The sequence below is a fragment of the Camelus bactrianus genome, chromosome 17 (genome assembly GCF_048773025.1).
Source record: "Camelus bactrianus isolate YW-2024 breed Bactrian camel chromosome 17, ASM4877302v1, whole genome shotgun sequence".
NCBI lineage: Eukaryota > Metazoa > Chordata > Mammalia > Artiodactyla > Camelidae > Camelus > Camelus bactrianus.
In genome coordinates this window covers 11,548,808-11,568,613 of record NC_133555.1, presented here as the reverse complement: position 1 = coordinate 11,568,613, position 19,806 = coordinate 11,548,808, and the positions used below count along the sequence as shown (strand labels likewise).

Here is a 19,806-nt window from a genome sequence, read left to right as displayed (position 1 = left end):
ATATAAATATAATGATTCTGGGCATAAAAGATGAGGAAGTCTTTGCACTTCCACTACCTCTCACTTCTTCCCCCTTTCTCTTGCCCAATTTTGGTAGTTGTAGAATTTACATTGTCAGGTTTGTGACATTTCATCCTGTTGTGTGTAACTTCTCATTTATTTTAGTATTTAGCCCTGCAAGGATAAGAATTCAATATTCACCTCTAGCCCTTGTGCAATATTTTCTCCATTTATCTGTTATTTGGCTGCTTTTGTAGTTTCTATAAGAAACGCTGATGAGAAGGAGATTCCCTACATTTTGCACATTTTTAAATATTTTTGTGTTGTCATGTTACCACATGACAGTTTGACTGGGTATAAAATTCTGTGATCACATTTTTTTCTCTCTAAAGTGTTTGTAAATTTCCCCAGCATCTCACATTAAATGTTGCTTTAGAAAAATCTGAGGCCGACTTCTAAATGAGTTGCTTCAATTCTTAAAAGTCTTTGTTGTTGTTATTTAGTGACTATACTTTGTTATGTCTCTGTGTTCATTGTTCTTTCCAAGGCATGTCATACTTTTCTACCTTTATATTTATTTACTTTACTTATGAATTTAAAAAATTCATATCTTTGAATCATTTGGTGTGTTTCAGTGATTCCATAAGGATAATTCTCTTCCATAAATGTATCAGCTAAGCATCTATTGAAACAGCTATACTTCAAAAACCAAAAATCTAATTGTTTTCATGGTTTTCCTTTTCAATTCTTGACTCATTTCTATTTCATTTTCTCATTGTTTTCCATTCTATTTTTAGTCTATTATTATAGTCTTAATGCCTTTTCTCCTTTGTAGAGCTTCTAATTCGATTTTTGTGTCCATGATGATTTTACCTTATTCTTCTGTGCTTGATTTTATATTTGTCTTCTTCTGATGTCACACCATATGTCCCTGAGCTTTTGAATCTCTGTATCTAGTTTATGTTTGTAAGATTATTGTTTTATTAAGATATTTAAAATATGATGATATATTCAATCGCATTTCATCTGTTGCATGGCAGCATATATTTGGTTCATGTTCTTTTTTCTGCCATTTATTTTTGATCTACATTTCTCCTTTTTTGTTTTAATTTGTTCAATATGTTCTGCGCTCTTTTCTTTTTCTTTTTTTTTTTTTACATTACACATCTTCAAATAGAGTGAGACTTATACGGCCCACTCAGTAATGTAAAAAGCCAGTATTGTATGCCAGACTAGCTAGGGGTTCTCCTTTGACTCAAGGTTTTATTTTTAAGTCTCTTTTTTTTAGGTTTTAATTCTCTCTAGCCAACAGAGATCAACAGCAATAGTGCTGCTCACAATACAGAGTCATTTCTGCTGCTAAAACATAACTTGTCATATCTTGGTTTTTAATGTGATTTCATATTCATTCTCACCTTCCCTCTTTCTTGAGATTTTCTACAAAAACAATTCCACAGAATCCTTAGTTTCAGTCCATGAAACCATTCTTTTTATTCTTGGTTGGACAGCTTGCTTTGGAGAGCTGTACTCTGTGTTTGGGGCATCAGGTTCCAACAGGGCCTTTATGGACTTCTAGGTGACTTCAGCCACATTTGGCAGCTTTCTGCTGCCATGAACAATGCAGATTTTGAACTGAGTGGGTCCACTTACACTCAGATATTTTTCAATAGTAAATACTATAGCGCTGTACATTCTGCAGTTGGTAGAATCTGTGGATGTGGAGGACTTTCTGGCACAGAGGGCCGCTATCAATTGTACATGGATTAAGCCCTGCATTGTTCAAGGTCAGCTGTATAGTATTCCATAGATTTCCATAGCTATCTCCTGGCTTTATCTGTGATAGAGTTTGCACTTCCTTTTTATATTCTACTCATTGTTTTCTGGTGATTTCCCACAAGAAAGAATGAAGTACTGCCTTTATGTACCCAACTTGATTTTGGATATTTCTGAAGGAAGTGGTTACTGAAAAGCAACATAGTAAAGGAAAAGGAATTGTGAAGATACATGCATAAAGGGGTAGATTATGTATGCAAAGGAAATTTAAAAACATAAGCCTATTTTATATTATATATTCTCATAATTTGGTGATTTCTCCACAATATCATAATTTGAGGCAGTATAGAGTCTGATTGAGGGTGGATTTTTATTGTCAGATAACTTTTGTTTAAATCCTACCTTGTTACTTTAGCAAATTATTTTTCTTAAGTCTGTAGGTAAAAAGAAAATACCAACAGAATTTCTCTCACAGGGTTATTTTAAGGATTCAGTGACATACTTCATGTAGTAAGCACCTGCATCATCCCTGTGTTAGCTAGGACTACATTAACAAAGTGAGTGGTTTAAATAACAGACATTTATTTTCTCACAATTCTGGGTTCTGGGAATTTCAAGATCAAGGTGTTGGCTGATTCAGTTTCTGGTGATGGCCCTCTTCCTAGCTTGCAGACAGCTGCCTTCATGCTTTGTCCTCTTATGGCAGAAGGAGTACACGGACTCCTTGGTATCTCCTTTTACAGTGGCATGAGTCCTGTCAGATCAGGGCTCTACTCTTGTGACCTCATTTAACCTTGATTACCTCCTTACTCCTAATGCAGCCACACTGGGAGTTAGGGATTCAACCTATGAATTGTGGGGGTCACACGTTGGTCCAGGTCAGTGCTCATTATATTTTTAATACACCAATTAAATTTTTTAACAGTTTTTTATTGAGTAATAGTCATTTTACAATGTTGTGTCAAATTCTAGTGTAGAGCACAATTTTTCAGTTATATATGAACATACATATATTCATTGTCACATTTTTTTTTCGCTGTGAGCTACCACAAGATCTTGTATATATTTCCCTGTGCTATACAGTAATAATCTTGTTTATCTATTCTACATTTTGAAATCCCAGCCTGTCCCTTCCCTTCCCCAACCCCTTTGGCAACCACAAGTTTGTATTCTATGTCTATGTGTCTGTTTCTGTTTTGTATTTATGCTTTGTTTGTTTGTTTCTTTTAGATTCCACATATGAGCGATCTCATATGGTATTTTTCTTCCTCTTTCTGGCTTACTTCACATAGAATGACATTCTCCAGGAACATCCATGTTGCTGCAAATAGCATTATGTTTTCATTTTTATGGCTGAATAGTATTCCATTGTATAAATATACCACATCTTCTTTATCCAGTCATCTGTTGATGGACATTTAGGCTGTTTCCATGTCTTGGCTATTGTAAATAATGCTGCTATGAATACTGGGGTGCAGGTGCCATCCTGAAGTAGGGTTCCTTCTGGATATATGCCCAGGAGCTGGATTCCTGGGTCATATGGTAAATCTATTCCTAGTCTTTTGAGGAATCTCCATACTGTTTTCCACAGTGGCTGCACCAAACTGCATTCCCACCAGCAGAATACACGAATTAAATTTAATATACCTAATATATACTTTTCAAAATTTAACTCAAAGATTTAGCTTCTCATAATATCTCCATTTTTTAAAATTTGAGATAAAACTCATCATTTTAATGATTTTACAGTATAAAATTTATGATTTTTAGTGTATTCACAATGTATGCAACTTTGACCATACTTCTCTTGGGTATTATGTAGAAAGAGATTATTTAGCAGGCCGTACTGCTATACTGGAAAGAATGGGTTGAAGGTTTAGGTTTCTCTGAGTTTTGAAAAGCCCTAACTGATAATAATGGCTTCTTCCTAAACTGCTTATACATGCAATATGTTGATGCTGAATACCCACTGTCCTGCTGGGAATCTGGAAATTTGGTGGGTGCTACATAAAGGCGGCCTACATGACCAGTAAAACCTCTGTGGGAGCTGAATCTCTGGAGAATTTCCCTGATAGACAGCATTTCACAAGTGTGTTCAAAATTCATTCCATTTGTATGACTCTACTAGGAAAGGAATTTGGAAGTTTGCCCCAGGCTTCCCCTGGTCTTCACTTCATGTGCCTTTTCCCTTTGCTAATTTTGCTCCTCATCCTTTTACTTTGGGACATAATGAATCATACCTGTGAGTGCTACTATATGCTGAGTCCTGAAACTGGGGTGGCTCTGGAGACCTCTGCCGCAGGTATATACCTCAGAGTGGAATTCCTGGGTCACTTGACTTTTGAGCAACTGCTAACTACTTTCCATAGCAGCTATACCATGTTACATCCCCACCAGCAATATCTGAGGATTCCAATTTCTCTAGATTTTTGTCAACACTTTTTCTTTTTCTTTTTTTTTTTTTTTAATATGTATACTCCTCCTGGGTGGGAAGTGTACCTCCTGTATTTCTCTGGTGTCTACTGGTGTTGAACAACTTTTTGTGTGCTTATCTGTCATTTGTGTATCTTTTTTTGGTAAGTGTCTATTCAAACCCTTTGCTTATTTTTAAAAATGTTCCAGTGTTATCAGTGTTGAGTCATTAAGAGTTGTTATACATATTCTGGATACCAGCCTCTTATCAGATACATGATTTGCAAATATTTTCATCTGTTCTGTGGCTTATGATATTTTAAGTGCTTCATAAAGCTTGACTATAATTATTATGTTTTAATCATCGTATTTTCAAATCATCACTCGTCTTTTTTCAGTTTACTAAAATAGCCTCGTTTATATTTTCTCCATATGCATATGCTTTCACAGTTATTTTTTCTGACCCTGCAACTTTTGCTGTATTGATAGCACACCGAATTCCCTGTCTATGTTGGCCAAGTATCTCACACATTCAGTACTTACCTACGAAAGGTTTGTAAATACTTTGGTTACATGCTGGAATTTTTGCCGAGAGTAGAAGACTTTCACCTGTCAACTGCCAACTCCTGAATTCCCTTTGAGGAAATGTTAACAAAGCCTACTTCACGATGCCCTTTGGGTCAAGATCCCAGACGTTCGGTAATGGTCCCTTCTCATTTGAGGGCAGTTGTTACCTGGGCAAAATTGTTCTATTTCACTTAATCTTTCTTATGAGATTGGTTTCTGACACTGTAACCAATAGTTTTCTGTTGATTTCGTGAGGGCACAGAAGAGTTAACACTTAACTCTTGAAGTATATTGTCTTACTACTTTATTACTGAAAGAGAATAAATTCTCCCTAATTATTAAATTTTCCCTTATTACTTAAAATATTTTACTTTCACTTTTGCAACTTCTCAAGTCCCTGAAATATCCTGGAGAGTAAGCTATAGTTAGTCTTTTGCTTTTATGTTTCTAACATGAGCTAAGCATTTTTTATTTTGTGTTTTTAAAGTAAAAGGAGACCCCCACACATAGACACACATACTTGTGAAATGATAGACCCAGACTGGATCGGGAATTTTTAACCTGAAATCCATGTATTGTCTTCAGAGAAGTCTGTCTGGTAACTTCTAAAATTTTATGTAAAAGTTTGTGTATATATCAGTCCTTTCCACCTTCTTATCAGTGTGTTCTCTGACTCAAAAAATGAGAAGAACTACTTACTGGACTAGATAATGTCTTAGGCCTGTCCATATTAGATTTGGGGGTTTTTTTAATTAAATTACTAAGCATCAACTTGTCAACAGATGATTAATGAAGGAAGGGAGGAACATTATCTGTCTATGTTCATTATTATATCTTCAGCATGTGGTACAGAGTAGGTACTCAGAAAACATTCATTGTATGAATGAGTGGGTGGATGGATGAATGAATGAATGAATGAATGAGAAGGCATTCTTCTGTAGAGTGACCTAACACTGGAAACAGGCTTCATGAAGACAAGACTCCATTTTAAAACGGAATGATAAGTTAAAATTTTAAGAGCAAATTCAAAAACTGATCTTCTTGATATAATAAGCCTCAGCTAGTTTTCTCAAAAGATCTTCCAGAAGCACCAAGTTCTGTTGTAAATAGTACTTGACAGAGCAATCAGGATATTTAGTTTTCCATTCCTAGTTTTGTTACATACTGACTTATATTCATTGGCAAGTTGTTTCCTTCATGCAGTAACTCATTCATTACAGATGGTTTAGACACCATAAGTGTGGCAGAAAGAATGACAAAGGCTCAGGTTTCTGTCTTCAAAGAGCTTACAAGCAATGGACAAGTAAATTAAGTATCATCATAGTCTGGGCAGGTAAATATCACAGGGTACAGGATGTTTTGGAAGCAATAGAAAAGACCATTTCACTGGAAGGGGTGTTTCATTGCCTGCAAGAAATAGAAATAGCTCCTATTTTTGTTCCACATCATACTTCAATTTGTTGTTGTTGTTGTTGTTGTTGTCATTGATAGAAACGCCATGACATCAAAAGATAGAAACCAATGAAAGGAACTTGACGATTCCTTTATTCCTTCTTACACGGAGGCACTGCCCACATTCTTTCCAGTTTTGTCTGAAGGTGACAGTCTTTGATTTAGACGATTATTCTGAGCCTGAATATTAGCATCACTTATTCAGAAACCTGGGAGAAGATTAAAGATGGATTGTGTTCAACTTACACTTGAGTGTTTATCAACCCATCCAGGCTACTAATTCTGGAGGGTGGGGGGAAGAGGAGAATTTGTAGACATTTTACATCTCCTTCCTTGTGTAAACTTATTAGGTACCAGGCACTGTTCTTAGCATTTTAAAAGTATTAAGATGCTTAACACACACAGATAACCCTGTAACATATGTGCAACTATCGCCTTCATTTCACCAATGAGGAAGCAGAGGCACAGAATCTAAGCAACTTGCTGCTCTAGGTTACCCAGAGGTAGAATTGAGATTTGAATCCAGGCACTATTATTGGAAGCCCAATTATTTTAATTCCTATATTATAAATAACATACAGATCTTAGCACATTCTATGTAAGAAAATCGGTCAAGAGTTTCTTGCTTTCATTTGCATTCTTCGAGAGAGAAAAAGCAAAAGACATGATGATGGTGCCAGGGCATCCTAAGCTCCCTCGAGTGGATTTTTTGATGCCTCACTTTATTTGTCTGTAAAATGATGATCTAGCAATAAAACCTGCTTTCACTTACACAGTGTGGGTTGGAGAACTCTGCCAGAAATAGGACAGATGGAGACACTGGTAGGAAGACTAGCTGCTCCCATTCCTCATCTCCTGTGACTGCTCTCTCCGCTCCCAGGGCTCCGGGTACACTGGGGGTGTATGTGGGAGGGGAGGGGGCAGGGCGGTGGGAGAGAAACTGGGAAATTTCTTGTTTAAATACGCTAAGCACCTTCCCACTGCCCCGGGGCTTTTGTGGTCACTGTTACCTTTGCCTGCGATGTTTACCTCCCAGATATGCTCCTGGTTATTCCGTCCCTTCCTTCAAGCTTTGCATCAGGACCCATCTATTTAAAATTGAAGTGCCCTCTCTGGACTCTGTTCCCTTTCTTTTCACTTCCCAGCACTAGTCACCTTTCACCGCACTATACAAATTGCTTAAAGTCTGCCTCCCCAAGCTAGAGTGTGAGCTCTCTCAAGGCAGTGTGTTGACTGACTTCTCTGTCCATCCTCAGCATGTTGACTATGGTCTCGTACATACTGGGGATTCAATACGTACTTGGTGGAGGAATGAAAGATGGTAAGCCGGTATCCTCTGTCATTTACTGCCTGCGTAGTCGCTGTATTGCTCAAGCAAACAGTTACTTTTGTTATAAAGGTAGAGGAGCTCCTGGCCATTCACCTCCTCTCTGACTACAGATGTATGGGAATGGATGTGAGCAACATTTGGGAGCCAGATGAAGAGGACAGGTGGATAACTTATTCATAGTGCCCAACAACTTAATGGACCTGCTTTTTACCTTGTCTAAGGAAAGCCAAGAAAGTCTCTCCCCCCCCTGCCTTTTTGATAAGCCTGTGAATTCAAGTCAATGGTATTTTTTACTGCCATTTATCCCTTTACAGAAAGAGCTTTTGCATTGTGTTTGCCCAGTTACCTTCTGACAGAATGACATAGAAAAGGCAGAATGCCCAATCATTAGATGCAAATTTTATGCTTGTCGTTTTGAAAGGTTATGAATCCACTCTTTCATGAAGTTTTCTATAGAGGCTACTTTTGGACAAAATATCCTTTCTGTACATCAATATGCTGGTAATTCCCCAAAAGAACAACTTTGTAATTTGAAAGAATTAGTAACAAGTACAGTGTCTGATGAATACATTTATCTTTTCTGCTCTCTATTGAAAGGAACTAGACTTTAACTTATTTCCTCCTGAGCCAAAGTTTCAAGACATAAATGTTGACAAAATAGATTATCTCCTTTCCTAAGGGATGCCTCCATCATTTTTCTCCACTAAATTTTAAGTCAGGGTGGACTAATTCCACTTTTACCCAAACGATAAACTGGAGGGAGGCTCTGGCAGTGTGAAAAACATTCTGTTGAGAATCAGAAAAATCAACATTCTGGCTCAAGCTCCATCACTGCGTATCTGTGTGACTTCTGGTAAACCACTTAACCTCTGAAAACCTTTGTTTCCTCACCTCAAAAGCTGGGTTGGATTAAAAATCTGAAGCCACTCACATTTGATGATACCTTTCTTACTCAGCATAGCAGAATCCCCGTAGTTATTTACTGAGGGTAACGCAGGGAGAGCAGTTGCTGCTGGATGTCACGGTGCTGCTGAGTACTGGGCTCTGATTTTAGGAAAAACCAGATTCAAATCCGTTTTGCAGCCTACTATAAGGGTGAACCCTCTCTTTCTCCATCACAAAGAGGGGCAGAGCACAGGACCAGTCAGTAGGGGTGCTGAAGGGTCAGTGAGACCAATGTTTTTACTGAGCACAGAGCCTGCCTTTACTACGCACTCAGTGGTGGGAAGTTGTCTTTATTCTGTGTCTCGCTCACTGGGAGACACAGGTGTTATCTTTGGAGAAAGGGCAGGTAGACATTGACTTGCGGCTTCCTAAGCCTCTTTCTCCCAAAGCTGAACACATCGCTGCCTAAATGGAGGGATTGTGGTTGTTTTTATGCTTTTCTAGCAGGACTTCTGGGTTCAGTCAGTGAGGAAGTCAAATCATTAGTCTCGTTTGACTTTACTCACCAATTTTCACTGAAAATTCCAGCGTCCCACCAGGGAGACCCATGCCTGGAGCCCACTGCCTGCCGTGAACTTCCTCTTCATTTTTTCTCCTCCCTAACTCATCAGGGACATCACGACAGCCTTGTTTCCTAAGCAACAAATATGCAAAATAAAGTACCTCCACACCAGAAAGAGAAGCATACTCCGTTCACATTTAGTGGAGCTTTCCTGTTTGAAATATGTTGTTTGAGTTTTGCTTGAGCAATTCTCTAACTACCCCCCCTTTCACGCTTCTCAGTATGTGTATAGATAGATAGACAGACAGACAGACAGACAGATAGATAAATAGATGCATTCACTATGTGCCAAATTAAAAACCTGAAACATTTAAGGAAAGACAGACATGGGGTTAGTTCAGCTGCCAAAGAGACAGGTGCAAAGGTTCATGAATATTCTTTGAAAAGCCACGGTGCGTGTAACATGAACGTACTGCCTGCAGGCGTTCCGTGTTCAGGCAGTTTAATGTCGGGGAAGGGCGGTGGGGAAGGTAGGGTGTCGTTGAGGAGATAATAACACCAGCAGTTCACCCCAGAAGAGCTTCAAGCAGATGGTCTCCAAGAAAGTGTGAAATTATGACTGACTGCAGAAGAGGCAACCACAACCCTCTGGCTGTACTTTTTTTAGCTGCGAAGACTTTGGCTCTGGGAGGCTTAGACAGAGAGCTGGGGAAAGCGGCTTGTGTCTCCCAGTCACACAGAGGCTTGGACGCAGCCGGGGCAGTATTCCTAAGCATGGTAAGGACAGCATCTGGAGCCAAGGCAGATCTGGTATGCTCGTTGACAGCTCCCATTAGCCAGGACTTACTCCCATCAGCGTCTAGGATGGGAGACGCACTGGTCACCCAGGGCATCAAAGGGAGGCGTTTCCAGCATCTGACTTGAGAGCTACACAACTCTCGCTTTCCTTGGTTACCAGTTGTAGCAGACACCTGGTGCTTGAAACAGCCTACTCTGGATGCTGACATTCCCTCAATTTTTTCTTTCTTCAGTGATGACTCATATTTGTAGGTCATGTGCATCTGAATAACCTGGGCTGCATGATTTGCATGCAAATGCCTGTGCTGACCTCCAAATCTATCTAATCAGAGTTTGGGGAGAAAGGAATGTAGTTCCATATTCATTTTTAACTAGCCTCGTCTCTTTGCACACAAAGAATACATAGAAACACATTGAGTATTGCCACTGCTTTAGATTAATGATCTTGTCAAAAGGCCACCATTACAGTGTATGAAGTCCACCTGGAAGATAAGAGTTTGGAGACTGGATTAACATTCAGTTACATAAATATATATATATATATATTTCCAATAATGAATAGTATCCTGTGATGGGGAAGGGCATGGGGAAGACATTTGGATGGGGCTTACCATACGTATCCAGGAATCAGAAGAGGCACAGTTCAAAGGGGGAGACCTCTAGGGAGCAGCTGGTCAGAGGAGCGACCAGGTAGAGTTAGAGGCACAAAGTGAGCAGTAGGTCCCGGAGAGACAAAGTCTTTGCCTGCCATGTTGCTAGTGGCCTCTTTGTGTGCATTTTTATATTCAAGTGCATGTGGAGAATTGTGAAAAGGAAACAGGAAGAGAAGGAAGACCAACGACATGAATTAAACCACTGAATAAATTGAAGTGTACCTTCCATGAATACAATCTCAATTAGGAATCATTTAGCTGCTGATAAAACTCAATTCAAATTGTTTAAATAACGGCAAGCATTAGCTCCCATACCTGGAAATCTTAGGGATAAACTCTGCTTGGGACAGAACTGGTTCCAAAGTGCAAATGATGTCATGGAATCTCAGTCAGCCTCCATCCTTTGGTTTTGTTTTAGCTTCATGCTTGTGTTTCAGCTTCATTCATTTTTTGGGCTCTCTGGGTGGGGAGAAGCCCTAGGCTTCTTCTCAACAAGCAATTCTGGGCCATAAAAGGGCTTTTTTTGCCCTAGCAGCTTCATGAAGACCCTGGAACAGAGTTATTAGCCAAACTTGCATCTTATGCATGGGAAACATAATTTAGTAAGAGAAATGAATATCAACTGTCTGGCCTTGAGTTGCCTGCTGCTCCTGACTTGGAGAGATGATCTTTGTCTACCAAAACCACTTAGGTTGAGAAAGTGGTTCTCCGAAGAAAGGGCGGAATGCTCTTCCCTTAGAGAGGAGCAATGGATTCTGAGCAGGCAAAAACCATAGGTGTTCACTGGATGGTTATGTCACTAGGGAAGCAGTTGTGAGTGAATGAGTGACCCAGATATAACATTTATGCTTCTTTAGCCAAAACCAACCAATAATATGCATGTGTGTTTTTATACTCTTATTCGTTCTCATGAGTAAATAGTAATATATTTGAATATAAATTAAAGAGTTAGATAGAGTGGCCCACGGTTTTTAGGACAGCAAACTGTTCAGTGTGATAGTCTTAATAGTGGACCCACGTGAAAATACATTTACCAAAGTCCAAAGAATTATACAGCACAAAGAGAGGACCCTATTGTACACTGTGGTCTTCAGTTAGTAATAATGTATCAGTTGGCTCATCAGCTGTAACAAATGTGCCACACTAATGCACGATGTTAACAATAGGAGAAACTGTGAGTCAGGGGAGAAAGCAAATATAAGAACTTTATGTGCTTTCTGCTCAGTTTTTCTGTGATACTGAAATTTTCCTAAAAATTAAGTCTTTATTAAAAAGATAAAGTTAGCTATACTTGTCTCATTATTGTTTGTTGGTCTTTCTAGAATAAACACTCCACACGGGCAGGATGGTGCCTGCTTTCGGCACTATGTGTCCTCTACATCCGATGTTGGAATTGACATTCAGTGTAGGCTCACAGACTCCAATCAGAAACTGTTTGGGTTAAAAATGTTTGCCAGTGAAGAATTCTTCTGATTTTAGAAAAGAAATACAAAACATGCCCAGTATTATATAACATCGCAGCTGAGTCTGGGTCAGCACTCCATAATCAAACACATTTATAATTCTGTGGCCAAAAGATACAGTTATTCCCATGAAGCTGTATATAGCCTCACCATCAATGCAGGTCAGTTTTTGCCTCCACTTGGGTTACAGAATGTTTGCATTTGTTGAAAATTTGTCATTTTTTCTTTTCATACCCGGGACCTGACGTCAAAATCACCTAATTCTTTTTAAAGGAGTGATGAATCCATTGTTCCGGAAATGGGTCAGGGTTTGAGGAAGGGGTCAGAGTCTGATGTGGACACTGTTCCCCTGGCTTTGTCTCCTACAGAACATCCCGCCAGCCATGCAGAATTTTTCCCCAAGTGGAGATCACTTGCATCTCTGGCATCATGTCAGATTCGGTCTTCTTTACGCGTACGAGATGGATGGTGGCGGCAGCGTTGCTTTGCCGACCAGAGAAAGGATAGGAGAAGAGCTCGCTTCTCAGTGGGACTTTCATATGCTGCGTTTGAACATACACTGTCTGTCTGTAGACTTCTCAGTTGGTTGCTGTTTTAATGCTCATAAAGGGGGTTAAAATAAGGAGGTAGAAGCAAGGAAAATGAAAGAAATGTCTTCTTACTTAAGTACGAATGTCTGTCTCCTCTAATATTGGTTTTGTCTCTGCTCTGTTCGACTGAACAGCCAAACAGAGGCAAACAGAGGAATCATTATTCGATACAAATGCTGTATGTTGGCTAGCTTCACACATAGACACTCATGTGGGGCCTTTGAACATCCCTTGCTACTTATTTTATAAAGACTGACAACACTAAATCGTATTTGTGATGATAGCTGGACAGCTGTCCCCTCATCATTTCTACAATCAGTGATTCAATTTTAAAGGAATTCTCACTCTCGGGAAAATCATGGTCACAGTGTTTCATTTGTTTCTGGATTTCCTTAGGTTACTGCCCATACATTTTTGTGAGTAATTTGGATCCATGGAGATGCTGCTGACCTTACCGGGGTTTTTTGGGTTTTTTTTTTTACCCAAAACGAATTTCCATGATCATTACAGGGGCTGGAGGAGAAGTCTCGCAGCCAGCCAGACACAGTGGGCCCCATGTGTGCCCTTCTTGGAACGTTCTGGTGGCAGAATGAATAATGGTTCTCTCCACTGGGCTTCCACCTTGATGTGAGTGGGAAAAAGGGAGCTGGAGCACAGCCAGCAAACCAGCTTAGTGGGACTGTCCCTTCCTTGTCCCCAGTGGCATGGCTTTGCTCTGCAGTCCAATAAGGCAACGTGTTCCCACTGATCACACACACACACACACACACACACACACACACACACACACACACACACACACACACACGAGCAGTTACCCTCTGCATCAGTCAGGGGCTCTGCAGGATCCGGAGTGAAAGACACAACATCACAAAGCCCCTGTGGTTTGCATCAGGATGCTTCTGTGCATGCATTGTGCTACAGGCTCCCTGCCCTCCAGATGTGACCCAGATAAAACTCACATCTAACCCACGGGCTCATGTTCTGAACCCTTGTGTTCTCCACTAGGTCTCCTGGAGTTTACTTCCCAAATTGAGATTGTTGCCATTTAAGCACTTCTACCCAAGACCAAGTGCTTAATCAAACAGCCTATTTGCTGTCGTAGGAAGATTGGCTGTATATCACAGTCCTAGATTCTTGCTGTTAGGGCCTTGCTTCCTACCTGCCATGAGGATTAAGGGCCTGAACAACCCTCAGGTGCAGCACTGGGAGCGCCACGGCAATTGCAAGTGGAACTGAGAGTGGTATTTTCAGTTTTCAAAGATGAAATCATTGTGTTGCATTTTGGTCCTTTCCCAGCAGACTTGTGTCACTGAGTTTGCAACAGATGAAAAATATTTCCAGCAGAAGAGAAGCACACTGACCTCGGGGCTATGCTGGCGAAATGTGGCCTTTGACCCCGTCCCACATGGAAGCAACAGAGTGATCGAGCACACAGAACAGAACTCTGCAGGGTTGTTTTTCTTCATTGGTGTCCTTAATTGGTCTAGGGCTTAAAGTCATCTGTGCTCAATTCATAACTGAAGGTACTAGTTTTCAAGCTGCAGAATACATGATAATGAACAGAGGTGCTGGTAATAAAAATCCAGACAGTCTGGCAGGGGCTCAAGAATCTGCTTTTTATCAAGCACCCCCGGGGAAGGTGATATGGTTGCCTGAGGCTACTGGACCACGTTTTGTGGAACAATTATTTTAGAGATCATTTGACATTTTTATTAAGTTATCTTCTGTGAAATATTTACCCTGAATTCATCCTTGCTGTCTGAATTGGTTCAGCCTCTTAATTCCTTTCCTCCCCATCTGAGATGCCTTTTAGGGTTGTTCACAGATGCCCTATTAAAAAAGATCTATATTTAGCATCAGTGTATCTTTGCAGGCTCTGACTAACCTCTCACTTGCTCCTTTTGCTGAACTTTCACTTTTAATTCAGAGTTTGCTCTACTCTTGCTCCCAGGGACCTGATACCCAGGCTTCTGTCCTGGTTCTTTGAGTCTACCATCACCTCAAATTCAATCTTATTTTTCTCTGCTCAGTCTCAGAAAACTTCAGGTCAGCCCCATCCATCCCAATGCCTTAGCCCAGTTTGGCTTCTCATAGTCTACTGAGCATAGTCATTCTGCTTGCCTAGGAGAGAAGTTTGGGGACATTCAGAAATGAGCCAAATTAACTCAAGGAATAGACACACATAGTGAAATCATTGATGTGCCAAAGCTGTAGATACAATAAGTGACACTTGTCTGTGGAGGGCTATTTTATTGCTGTTTTTCTTAGAGGATTATTTTATTTTGAGGTGAAAAATAGTTTTGTTTCCATTATAGATATAGTACATTTTTCAGTCTATGGCTGGGAAAACACATTTAGGATTAAGTAATCTCTTCCAATCTAAAATTCTCTTAATTCTCTGCATCTCTTTCAGTATTCCAAACCTTTCACAGTTGCCCTGGCACATCTGATTTCTGGGATGCTTGCCGAAGCATACAGGAAGAAGTTGGCTGGCAGATGTTGGTTTTGTCTCCCCCCAAATTAGTTTCTAAAAAAGAAATGAATGAAATGGGAAAAAGAGTTTGAGAATCACTGGTTGAAAGCAGAGTTTTTCAATAACTTTCAGTATTTGATGACCAAAAGGGGACAAAGGTTAAAAGTAGCCTGATCTTGAACCTAAGTAAGTTTCTGGTCATGAAACCTCTAGTCTTTTCTCCACTCTTTACTGAAGCATGAAAACAGGGTTTCTATAACATAGATCTTTCTTTTATGAATACCAGTTATTCAGAAAGTGGTCCAGGAAAATTTTCATGGGATCATGGGTGATGTGGCAGAAGTAACCTAGTGACCCATTGGCAGGTAGTTGCCAAGGAGGGGAGAACCCAGCAAATCAGGTTGTACCAGTATCAGCGTATGCCCTGACTCCCCCATGCTGGGACTGAGGTCAGTGGCCTGGAATCTACAAGGCTGTATCTGAGCTCTTGGCCCCCCAGTTGCTCCCCGCTCCTTCTTAACCATGGTTTTTGAAAATTCCCAGCAGGATAAAGATCATTGCCTACTGCTCCCCTGAGAGTTCTACAATACCAAGGTGAGCCCATACCCCCCCTTCTCCAAGACAGGAGAGCACCGGGTTGACTTGTTATCCTTTTGGGAATCCCAAAGTAAAAACATCAATTCCAACACCCAGTCATTTAAATAAGATGAGATTCATTGCTTATAAATAAAGAGTAGTGTGTAACCAGCAGAAGTGTCCTGTGTATCAAGTGAGGATGAGCCAGCACTACAGGTCAGAGGACTAGCAGGTCTCCCTGAGGAGGCCCCTTCTTTGTCAATTTGGTGAAGCCCTGGGGTTCTCCCAATAGACTTCTTGAGTTCCACTGTGAGTGTTCTAAGGAGGGGTTATTTTATACAGCTTTAGTTCCCGACCTTAACAAATGCATCCATCTTTGTTGGGTGTACCAGTTGTATAGATTTCTGTTCCTGGCTGCTTGCCTCTCAACTAAGAGTCCAAACATATGCTGAAATTCCTTCTCTAAATGTTTTCAGGTAGATATTTGTTGATTAGACTTTGCTTAAGAGAAAAAAGTCTAGGAGTGAGTCTAAAGCCAGTAATGGTTGATGTTCTGTTCTGAGGAAATGGAGAGCTAGGATCAGAAGGCTCCATGTGGGTAGCTCCCAAATTTTAGTATGCAAATGAGTCCCCCAAGAGAACTAGGTTAAAAGACAGAGTCATGGACCCCAGATTTTTCTGGTGTTGTCTGTCTGGACTGGGGTTTAAAAAAATAACCACGGCATGATTACAGTGCAGGTGGTCCACTGTTGAACTTTGAGGCATTGCATATTGGCTTATTAATCCTTTCCTCTGTTGTTTTCTGAGATGCTCCTTTACACACTAAGCTGAAAATCATGGTCACTCCACTGGTTCCGTAGAACCACTTACTGTAATAATGGAAAGGGTAAACTTAATCTTCCAGGCTTTGAACATGGCAGATGCAAAGTCTTTTGGGTGTACCTTCAAGCCACTTGAAAGTCACTTTGAGGATACTACGTGAAGATAGAATGAACTGAGCGGGGCCTTGCTCCATGTTTCATCTAAGAATGTCACTCTCAGGGCTATTTAACCCAGGCACCTCAAAGTTCGGGAGGAAATAAAGCAACTCTTTAACTCACTTTTCCATCAAAATACTGGTAACCCTGGTCTAAAGGTATTAAAGTTAGAATATCTATTTTCTACACCTGATTAGCTAAACTTTCTAAAATCTCTCCCTCCATCTTTGTGAAACCAAATAGTTCATGCTTGACAGGCTGTGGATTTCCTTAGATGAGGACTGAAATACTGTTCCCTTTGTGCTAATGTTAATTTCTAGGCACTGAGCTTGGTTAACCAAGAGAAAATAAAAACTTCAGATGAAATGTGTTATTTATAGCGAATGCAAAGCATCATTATTATAAATTCTTGTTACAAAATACACAGAAAATATATCCTTTTTGTTATTTAAATATGGCATGGATACATTGAGAAATAGTACAGATGTTAATCCACAGCCTCTCAGCTGCATCCCCGATAATCATTATTATGTTTTATTCTTATTTGGAATTACTAGTAATAGACTGTGTATTTCTGTATGAAATTCAAATCAGGGGGCACCAGTGAATTGAGATGATTGATATTATATATATATACAGACATAATTTTGGAATTGGGACAACAATAGAAATATTTCTCTCTTAGAGAAAAATCTCCCAAACTCATGGCTGCATTAGGGCTCTCGATGAGTAATGTTTGCTGCCTAACTATATGCTAAAAATCCACATAATTCTTCAAGATTGAATTGAGCTAACCTTTGGCCAGTATCTAAATTTGTTTTGAAAATATCTCTGTAATTGTTGAAACTCTGAAATGTAAATGCCTAGATTTTGAAATATCTGGCTTTAATTCATGAGTGCCAGAAAGTACATGCTTGTGTACTCTTATTCCATGGTTTTATTCTGTGTTCTTTGATAAATCATATTTTCTTGGCTTAAATCTCTCATTAGCATGAGATTTTATACATGAACTTAGGTGAGAGATGGTGGTAGTAATGTAATTCATGACGTCTTTGAACACAGAAACCATGTGTGTATGCGTGTGCATTTATGGGAAAATATTCATAGCTTCTTTCCCATCCTTAGCTGGTGTAGAGCCACTTACCAAGTTCAGTGCTGTTATTTTATAGATGAGAAAACTGAGGCATAGAAAGACTAGGTGATTCCCCATAGGTCTTGGAGGTCATAGTTGACACAAGGCATTGCATCTTGGTTCCTAGTTGTTCTGAATCTATATCCTGGTGTTTGTCGAACAAGGTCATTGGCTGTCCCCATTTCTCTAAAATAAAATATAATTCTGTTTTGGTTTTCTTGTGTCCTTAATTTTTCTTCTATCTCAGCCTCAACATGCGGATTTTTCAAAGTCTAGATTAAAAGACTTAAAAGAAATTACCTTACCATGTTTCACCTAGCTCCCCAAATCGCTTTTCTTCTTTTTCCTCAGTCCTGATCAACCTGAATGAATTCAGTCTCGTCCTATTACCTATCAACAAAAGTCTGGTTATGAAGGTTTTCCAGGATGGCAGTTATAATTCACACCCTTCAAAATAATCACATATAAGACGGAAATGGATTGTCAGCTAGTGAGTGATATTCAGTATCACTTTACATCATAGCCACTGGCCCTTCCATTTCCGAATTAATTAGGCAATGCCTAAATCAGCTGACTGAATATATTAAATACATGAAAAAAAAAACTCAACCAGAACAAATCCTTATCGACCATCTTTTATGTATAAGCTACTGTACTTAATACCATACAGCATGCAAAAATGGGTAAGATGTCAGTCATGCTCTCAAGAACGGTGCAAATGCATTTGATAGAGAAATGTGTGTCCACAGGGAGATGTAATATATGAATCATGTGGTTAAATGAAGAAGGTGAGGGTCTCAAAAAGCCTTCTAGGGGAAAAAAAACTAGATTTTAAAGAATAATATCACCTCCATGGTATGGGTCGGGAGACACATTTTGAACAATATTTATTATGTGTTTACTGTAGAAGCATACATACTCGACCCTGCTGTTTCAAATGTAGGGTGTGGATTATTCCATTCTTTGAACTTTGTTGATGCTCCATGACCAAGTGTGTTTAATGCACCTAGTTTCTGTTACTGAGAGAAAGAATTAGAAACTCATACCTCATTACATACTCAAATCTCCTTGAACTTGCTGTAGACCAGTTTGACTGTTACTGGATTGGTGTGCTGAATCTGTGTGATACTTACACAAGTAGCCCCATGAATGGGTCCCTAACAGGTTGGAAAACAAGCAAACAAACTGTGTATTTACCACAGATAATTTGAGAATCATGATTCTAGGTTGTTCTTTATTTACCTACATACCTAATTTAAGAACGTTTTATGCATATTTTAGCAGTCAGAGCTGTTCCTCACTATTAATGTATTTATGAAGGCATCTTTGATTGCTTCCAACTGTATTATCCCATTACAGAGCAGAGACATTTTAGCTTGGTGACCTTAGACAGGTGTCCAGGATGATGGCAGCACAAAAGGCATGTAGGAGGCATAAATGTGAATAAAGCAAAAGGCTGAGTTAAAGACAGATGGAACAATAAGACGTAGAGGGAAGAAAAGGCAATGCCAAGCAGTTCTGTATCTGGAAGTTTTTAGTGAAAGTAAGTCATCAATATGAAATAGGAGAGTTCACATCTCCACTTCATAATTCACAAGATGAGTCTGCCATGGGAAGTTTAATCCAGAGACTGAAACTGAATCTGTTGTGTATTACTATTTTTTGTTAGTTTACCTCTTTTATTTTCATTTTGTTGTTGTTTCCTGTTGTTGTTTCTATTTAGAAGGTGTTCATTTTGGGACATTTTCTCTCCTCTCATTTCAGATGACTACACACTGCATGGCCCAGTTTTTATTCAAGAACCAAGTAATGTAATGTTCCCTTTGGACTCTGAAGAGAAAAAAGTGAAGCTCAATTGTGAAGTTAAAGGGAATCCTAAACCTAATATCAGGTTTGTTGATTTAAAACCATGTGTTTCCAGGCATAAACTTTCTGTTATTAAAATCAGCAAATGCTTACAGAGTGCTGATTACCTAAAGAGCTTTTACAAGCATCCCAAGTATGCTAGAGAGACAGTCTTTTTTTTAAACATTTTTTATTGATTTATAATCATTTTACAATGTTGTGTCAAATTCCAGTGTTCAGCACAATTTTTCAGTCATACATGGACATATACACACTCATTGTCACATTTTTTTTTAGAATTAAATACCAGGAATT

General features: G+C 39.4%; 1 protein-coding gene across 5 annotated transcripts in view; it reads left to right on the top strand.

The window, feature by feature from the left end:
- The window catches only part of CNTN4 (contactin 4), an 814,349-nt gene that overhangs the window by 516,522 nt on the left and 278,021 nt on the right, over window positions 1-19,806 (top strand). For all 5 annotated transcript variants that reach the window (XM_074344450.1, XM_074344446.1, XM_074344447.1 and 2 more), the window contains one exon: window positions 19,411-19,537. In XM_074344450.1, the coding sequence (XP_074200551.1) occupies window positions 19,411-19,537 (127 nt within the window). The remainder of the gene's footprint in view (window positions 1-19,410; window positions 19,538-19,806) is intronic.